The sequence below is a fragment of the Trichosurus vulpecula genome, chromosome 4 (genome assembly GCF_011100635.1).
Source record: "Trichosurus vulpecula isolate mTriVul1 chromosome 4, mTriVul1.pri, whole genome shotgun sequence".
Lineage (NCBI taxonomy): Eukaryota > Metazoa > Chordata > Mammalia > Diprotodontia > Phalangeridae > Trichosurus > Trichosurus vulpecula.
Window position 1 is genome coordinate 66,265,364 of NC_050576.1, and position 9,018 is coordinate 66,274,381.

Here is a 9,018-nt window from a genome sequence, read left to right on the forward strand (position 1 = left end):
TCTAGAGCCTGGCTCCTCCTACCTTTCCAGTCTCCTTACACTTTACTCTCCTCCATGCATTGGCCATCTCTCTACTCTGAGCACTGGCTGTTACCTATTTCTGAAATGCTCTCTCTTGCCTTCCTCCTTCTGACTTCCCTGGCTTTCTTCAAGACTCAACTCAAATCCTACCAACTGAAGGCATCTATTAATCCCTTTCCCTCTCAGATTGCCTTGCACCTGCTGTGTACTGACTCTCTTGTACAAACTTAGTAGTTCACATTACAATTACATTAGAATATAAGTTTCTTGAGGGCAAGGTCTATTTTTGCTTTTCTTTGCATTCCCTAGACCATCACATTAAATACTGATACCAGACACACAAAACACAAGACCTGTGCAGCATCTGATCCTATAAGTCCCCATAAATTCTTGTTAATCGATTCGTTGACATGTTGCTCCCTGGGAGAATGTAAAATCTCTAACAGGACTGTTTTCCCTTCTGTCCTTATGTCCTCAGCATCAGTATAGTGTCTGCCACGTAGCAGATACTTAACAACTGCTTGCAGGATTGAATTTGCTTTCTTTCTGATGGGTGCCCAGAGGCAGTATCTTAGCATTTTTGTATTAGTAAAACTCACCTTGAGTCCCAAAATCTCAGAGTTGGAGGGGGTCTCATAGGTTGCTGAGTCTTGCCCATACCCGTCCAGGAATGCCTGCCATAATGAACCTCAAAAGTGGCCATCCAATCTTTGCTGGAAGATCTTTGATGAGGGAGTGAGCCCACTGCTTCCTAAGGCAGCTCTTTTCCACACTGAGATACTGATCATTGTTAGGAAGTTTTTTTATTTACATTATCCTAATTTTGGCTCTTTATTGCTTCCTCCCATTGTTCCCAGTATTACCATGTGAGGTCAAGCACAATGTAGTCTAACCCCTCTTCTATGTGATCAACCTTCACAACACAATGGTTTTCATATCCTCATAAATCTCCTCTCCTCCAGGCGAAATATTCCATTCCCTCCACAGGCCCTAACAAGTAATGAAGACCCTTCACTTTCCTCGAAGCCCTTCTCTCAGCACTCTCTAGCTTATCAGTGTCATTAAATTTCACCCCCAGAATTGAGCAGTTCTTTTCAGGTGATCTCCCCAGTGCAGGTACAGTGGAACTATGTATCTTCTGGACCTTATGCCTGCCTTACTGACACCTGATACTACATTCAATTTCTTTGGCTACCACTGTGGACTAATACTGAACTTGCAGTCCACTAACAATCCTAGATTTTTTTCAGATGAACTGCTGTCTAGTCATAGACTCCCCCTGCCATATCATACTCATGAACTTGATTATTTAAACCAAGTATAAGACTTTATATTTATCCATATAAAATTTCATCTTAATAGTTTTGGCCTGATCTTCTATCCTGTTAAAAGCTCTTCAAATTCTGACAGTTGTTAATAAATTAGTGTTCATTTTGTACCATTTTCCAGTAAGATTTAAGATAGAAATCTACTAAAATTTCAGTTAGATATTTTGATCTTATTTTTCTCTGAAACAATTGTAGGCCCAGGTTGACTACAAAATATTCATATTTGCATTGAATTTTGTTCCAATAAAACTGTAAGCTAGGATTCAATTCCACATTTATTAAGAACCTAACTACATATATGTCACTACACTAGCATTGGAGTTTTGTGCCTAGTAGCAATATTTAAGATATTAATCAGCTTGAGAGAAAGTGTTGAAGTTTCATTTGTCTTTTTGGTCGAGTCTTCCTTTCTTTCTTGAAATGCCCATTGCTGTAGGCAGTGCCACTATGCTATCTCCTCAATTTTTTCATACCCGATGATATTGGCTATTGAGAAGTTAAACTTCTTCCTTCTCCACAACATTACCTGAACATCTCCATCACTCACAGCCAGACCACCAGGCTTCTTATTCAAGCCCCAGTTACCTCATGCCTCAACTCAAATAAACCACTAATTATTCACTTTATAGGGTTCACCCATTCATAATGCTACACACAGCTATACACATACTTATCCACTATTTTGATCACATCACTCTGCTATTATCCAATGGTGTCTAGCCCTGTTCCAAGTGTCAGGACTACAAGGAAGTTTAGAGATTATCTTGCTCAATTCCCTTCATTTTACAGATGAAGAAACCAAGAAAGATCAGGCAACATCCAAAATCACAAAGCCTATTAGTGGCAAAATCTTGGAAAGGTAGATGGGATCCAAGTTTTGGAGAGCATGTGTATGTGTATATATATGTATGTGTGTATATATATATATATATATATATATATATATATACATATATATATATATATACACACATACATATGTATATATATACATATATACACATACATATACATACATATATATATATATATATATATAAAACAAGAAACAAAGTAGAGTCTATGTTCTAATGCATAAAATCAGGTCATATTTAATATTATTTTGAAAACATTCTCTCTAGAATCACCATACATATGCTTGACGATATAAATCAAAAGTTAAATAATTTTTAAACATATAACTGCATACAGACCATTTAAAACAAGTGAATAAAGATTCATAGAATGACAAAGTTAAAAGAATTTAAAAGCCATCTAAACTAAGTTCCTAGATGATGAATTAATCAGCTCTACAGCATTACTTAAAAGGGATTATCCAGCCTCCACTTAAATACCATCGGTGACTGGGAACTCACTATTCTACTGTTGGACAGCTTCAATTATTGGGAAGTTCTTCTTTATTGTGAAATAAAGTCTGGCTCTCTATAAAGCACATATGTTGATCCTTGTTCTGTTTGCTGAAGCTACGCAAAATAAATCCAAACTCTTTCCCCACAAAGAAGTCCTTTAAATATTTGAAAATAAGGATCATGTCCTTCTCAGCCCTCCATTCTCTAGAGTAAACAGCCTCATTTTCTCCAATGAATCATTTTATAATATGGTTTCTAGTCCCCCAACTGTCATAGTCACACTCCTCTGAACATGCTCCAACTTGTCAATCTCCTTCTAAAAATGCAAGTTATTCTGATCCTCTAGATCAGGGATTCTCAATCTATTTTGTGTCATGGACCCCTTTGGCAGCCTGGTGAATGAATCCCTTCTATAGGCCCCTTATCATTATTATGTTTCTAATGCATAATATCACAAAGAAAATTAATGACATATAAATATAGTTATCAAAAAATTTTCAAAATAAGTTCACAGACCCTAAGACAACCCTAGCTCTAGAGGTTTACCATCGAAGCAGGAATAATGATGCAAACAGAGGTAGTTAATCTTCAGGACATTTATTTTTAAAAGTATTTAATTGTGAGCAAAGAAGAGAAAGTCGTTTTTAATGGTTTTAAATACCTGGAAGAAAACATGAATATCTCTAATTAATCATGGTCAATTTCTAAAGAGGCCTTGTTTTCCTAGTCAAATTAACTAATAAATGTTGCTTGGTAAAAGCTTAGCAGTCTTATTCGATGACAAAAAAAAAAAAAAGGAAAAAACCCCTTTTGTTGTCAATTTAAATATTCCTTTTTGCATTTATTGTTCCTGCAGTTATGATTACTACCATTATTACTGTTGTTATTCACATTTTATGGTTTTAATGGTTTCAAAGCAAAGAACTTTCATCAGCGTGAGTAGGTAGTTACATAATATCCTTTGCATTTTTCAGTTGATGAGACGAAGGTTCATAAAAGTTAGTGACTTTGTCAATGGGCATTCAGCTAAATAATGAACAGAACCAAGACATGAACATCTCAGGAATCTGTCTTCTAATCTAGGATTTTTTCATTATACCAGATCAGGTGATGGCCCTCCATAGTACAACTCTTATTTGAATCCTAATTGACATCTGCCTGGTACCAGTAATGGAGGAATGTGCTACACGTACATCGAAAAGAACTAAAACTCAGACTTGGATGGTTTAGATCACAGCCATTCATCAACAGTGGTCCTCCCCACCCTTTGCTGGTCGGGCTCCAATTTTTTCTTCTGTTCTGTGGCTATAATGAGGGAAACTATATACTTCTTTTCTGATTTTTTTTTCTACCTTCCAACCTCTAGCACAATCAGGACTGTAACTAAAGTGATTAGAGCTTCATTCAGGACACCAAATGTAGACGATGACAGCACTTACAGTTCTTTAGCAGAACAGAAATAACAGGGTTTAATACCTAGCTAACAAGAATAATTAATTAAACTAGGAAGCTACCACATAGTGAGCCAAAGTGAGCTTTTCCCACATGGGCAGGCATGCGCACGTGCACACAACCACACACACACACACCTCTCGTGATAGTCTCAGTGGGTTCTGTTTCCACTCTTCACCCTCAAGAGAGCACACATTTGATGTAGCTTTACCTGGAATTGGTTTGTGATATTTGTTCTGGAAGCAAATAGTCCTAATGACAGCCCTTGGTGCAGTCAAGCCAATGTTCCAACTTGCAACTGAATTCTGTGGTCTGATTTTCATTCCAAAATGCATAATTTTGCAAGAAGAGTGGCAGCTCTTATCAAAATTAAAATTGTCAACTTAAATAATTTGGTAAATTTAGTTCAATTACAAAATATCAATAGTAACCTAGACAATATACACACAATAGAGAGTAAGCTTAAACCCGTTCCCAGTGAAGGTGAAAGGAAAGGGAAAGAGAGTGAGAATTTATTAAGTGCCTGCCATATGCCAAGTACTATGCAAAGTATTTGCATCTGTACAAATATTATTGCTGTTTAAGAAATGAATCTTGGGATCAAGGAAGGAATCATAATATGGAATAACCAATCAATTGTGCTGAGCTTCTTAGGTGCAGTAACACCCCAAGATCTGCACCTTACTGTTCAAATAGCCTATTCTACCTGAAAAACTGCTAAGAGCAAAGGAATATCCAAAAGAGAGGGTAAAGACCCCATGTATATCCCCTTTATTCACAGGAGAAATTCTTAGCTCTTTCACTCCAAACCCATTTGCTTCTTTTTTTTTAGACCATACTAAAAAAGCTTGGTTATCTGGTTCTCCACACCAGTTAGAAGCACCAACTTAAAAACGACAAAGAAAATAAAGCTGAGAATTAATGAGGAAACACATAAAACCAAGATTTTTTTAAAAAATCAAAATGGATATTCTAGAGCCATTTAATGTAGGGACAAAGAGCCTTATGTGCCTCTGTAGACCCTCAGAGCATAATTCATTTTAAAAATGGGGACCTCAGAAAGGGGTAAAATTATTTTTAATATACTCTAGAAAGGAAGTGTAAATACACCTAAGAGAGATAATCATCAAAAATGTTAAAAAGCGTGCCACTTGTGATGCTTAAAAGCTTAAAGTTTCAGTTATACTCAGAAGATTCCTGCATGTGAAACATCTCATTCCTTTAAGGTGCTGGATTAACGAGATGCTGCTATATCTTATCTGTAATGAACTGGAACTGCTCCTGCTCAGCATTTATGAAAATATGCATGCTTATGTTTTCACTTTCTCGCTGTCCCAGAAAGGTTGCAATTTCATGCTAGATGTTTCTACTTGTCTCTTTACCTTTTTTTTTCTCTCTTTGTAGCCGGAGACCACCTCCATCACCAACTCGTCCCACTATAATCCGTCCATTAGAATCCTCCCTCTTAGACTAAGTGAAATTCCTGGCATGGCAACTAATTGATAATGAATTATATGAAACCAACTAATTTGATAACTCTTGCAATAAATCATGAGTAGTCGCATGTGTGGACATCTGTAGGCAAGTAACCAGTTTTACTAATATACTCATCACTCATTCTGCATTGCCTGTGGCATTTCCAATCTTTGGGGAAGGTCCATAATGCTTCAACCCATGAAAATGACTGGCCTTATAGAATCTTTACATGGGCCATTGACCAGGGCAGGTTTGGGGTGCAGTCCTATACAAAGAAACAAGAACTATGAGAACATATACTTTACCTGCATATGATTGAACTTGGCCTTTCCAAATTTAAGAACAACTTGCTTTAATGATGTTTTCCATTAAGGAGTGTTCCTGTGTAATAAGGAATAGTAACATTATGCAACACATACTTCTTTCCATAAATTCTAATTAGGGTGAGAGGAATTCTGTTGTCTGTTATTAAAGCTGCTGCCTGCTCCATAATTACATACTCGGATTCCCTTACCCTCTCCTTCCTTTCACAGTCCTGCTGGGAAGTGGTTTCATTATGATTTCTTAGGAGTCAAAGCTTTCAAAATTTATAAGGTGCTTTGCTAAAGAAAACTCAGTGCTTTGCATAGTACAAGGACCTTTTCCTTCTACTGACTTGTTTTGCTTCATGGATAACTGTGAATCAAAGCTTACTCTACATTAATCAGTCAGCGGGCATAGCAGCTTAATTTCAGAATTTCAAAGTGAAGCAAAACACCATATCTGTGTCTGAGAAATAGTTTTTCTTCTTTCACATAAGTGGTAATACTCACCTTAGAGTACGTAACTGTGATGGTTACCATGGCTTAGAGTAAGGCAAGAGATGAAACTAGTACAAAATATGGGTCTGAGTCTCTGAGATCAAGTCCTTTGCCACTGTGAAATGAGTGGGCTAACCAACTGCATACTGTAAAGACAGTTTTGTAACTTAAATTCATTCACACTGACTCCATCTCATTATTATTATCTTGGATGTTTTGGTATGGGCAAAAATTCCATGCTAATTCGTAATTCCCTTACTCAAGAGTTTGTTTTATCCATTTTCCCCACTGGAATGTTATTTTTTGTTGTATATTTAAATCGTTCTTAACAAAGCTAGAAGTTTATTAAGGGTGGCCACCTGTTAAAGGATGGATCCTACAACTGAGAGCCTGTCAACGTAGGTGTTCTGTGGTATAAAAAACACTTGATATCACCTACCTCCCAGATCCAATAGGTCACTCAGTACCCTCAGATTTCAACAGAAAGAATTCGAACATTCGGATATAACAAAAGATAGAGAACTGGGGGCTGAAAAGCATCCGTTTTTTTCCTTTCTAAGGTACTTTCCAAATTTTTTCAAGGGCAACTGAGCCAGTCAGTTAATAGTTCAGTCCTTAGCACTGAGTTTTGTGCTGCTGAGGACAATATGAAATGGTACAAAGGAAACTTCCAAAAACTAAAGTGAATTTCATCAGCTAACTATTCCCAGACAGCAGACCAAATATTCATATAATAGTTGTGTCATGTGATGCTATTTCATATTGTACATAAGTAAATCAGATTTTGCCAACTGAAAAGCTTTACTTTGAAAGCAGTTCACATAATTTGTATGTTAACTTAACTTTAATTTCCTACAGTTTATACCCAAAGCAGATACCTGTAGAGTATGAGGTAAAAAAAATCAATATGTAACTATTTCAAAAAGAGGATTTGCCAAATTCAATGGTTAAATAAGGTGTTGACCTTGTTAAACTTCATAAATGCTCAATGATAATTTGGATAAGAAAATACTATAGGTAGCAAGCAGCAAGTGAAGTCGCCTTTGATAACAATGGCATGTCATCTTTAAAGTTTCTAAACATTTAAGTTTGTTTTATAGGTCAAAGTAGGAACAACCACATTCCTTAGTTATACTAATTCTCCCATTTCTTGTTTTCCCAATGATAAAAAAAAGTCTCCCTTTGCAAATGGAGCAGATGTTCAATGTCCACGTTCTCTCTATAAAAGTATGTCTTAGGTAAGTGGAAAATATTAAATAACTTGTCAGAGTTAAGGGATACAAGAAGACCTTTTCATATGAATCCCCATTTTAGGATTTCCTTTTGTCCTTCACTTTCATTATCTTAAACAGGCAAAGAGGCAACCAGCTGCCTAATACTGTTCCCACTTCAGGGGTTTGGCTTTGTGCAAAATGTGGTTTTACATTTTGCTGTATTTAAAAAAATTTTCCTTCAAGTTAAAGGAAAATATTGTGGATAACCACTGGTGCATTTTAAAATTGTCTCAAACCATGTCAAAGAAAATTGCCTATTTTTTTCAAGTTTCTTTCCACTGATCTTATGCAGTCATAAACAATACATTTGTCATCTTTGGCTTTCACTCCCAGATTATACCCCTGCAGTTAGACTTTTGGCTACAATTGTCCCCCTTTTGGGGGTACTTTTTTTTGTTTTCCCCACTTCTAAGATGTTTCTAATAGAAGCTAGCCACCCTGAGGACTTGGACAGTCATGTGTGCTATACGAATTGTTTTTTAGCATTGTTCCCATTTCCCAAAGAGCTCGTGTTTTCCAAAAGGGAGAAGCTGATGTAAGGGAAATCTGAACTTCAGAAGAATTTTTACTTCGGGGCACACCCTGCACATATGGCCTTAAGAAAGGAATATACCTGAATGTGTGTTCCGAATGATTACCATGTTAGCTCTAGTCTCCTATGGAACTGTCTTTTAAGCTAGCTGCTTGGACTCTAACTCCTATAACCATAGCTCTATCATATCTGGCACAGGAGAGCAAATTCAGAAGCATACATATAGACATGACGGCTAGAGGTAGTTTTATTTCCACAAACAAGGTAAACACTGCATGTATACTGATAATAACAGCTGAGTTACACATGGACAGATTGTTGAAACAGAATTCCCTTTTAACAGGTATATTTCATTTCCAAAAACCACTAGCCAACATTTAACTCCTCGACATCGCTTTGAGCTGTGCTTCATTAGCTAGATGGGCAGCGGGATCTGCTTATTAGTCAATTTCCTATTTGTTGGGATGGAAACTAAGTCTAACCCTAAACCTTAGAATGAAACAGTTTCCTGAGCTATTTAACTATAATAAGACTTCTAAACTTAAAGAATAAAAGTAGTCAAGTAAACTTAATTTTATTAGCCTTCTGTATAGACTGTAGCCATAACTCTCAAATATGAAAAGGGACCTAATACCAGTATGTTATAAATGTTGATGTTTGATGTGTGCAAACCCATTTTCTATGCATGTGTCACTCTGTATACAGTAAATACTGAATCATGTTTATGTAAAGTACATGTGTTTTGTGGAAGTTCATAAAGCATTTTATAAAATGCTTCAAGCATGG

At 36.4% G+C, this 9,018-nt stretch overlaps 1 protein-coding gene across 3 annotated transcripts in view; it reads left to right on the plus strand.

Moving 5' to 3' along the window:
• DNM3 (dynamin 3) overlaps positions 1 to 7,645 on the plus strand; it is a 638,732-nt gene extending 631,087 nt beyond the window's left edge. For all 3 annotated transcript variants that reach the window (XM_036753297.1, XM_036753298.1, XM_036753299.1), the window contains one exon: positions 5,555 to 7,645. In XM_036753297.1, the coding sequence (XP_036609192.1) occupies positions 5,555 to 5,624 (70 nt within the window). In that variant the 3' untranslated portion in view covers positions 5,625 to 7,645. The remainder of the gene's footprint in view (positions 1 to 5,554) is intronic.
• The last annotated feature ends 1,373 nt before the right edge of the window (positions 7,646 to 9,018 follow it).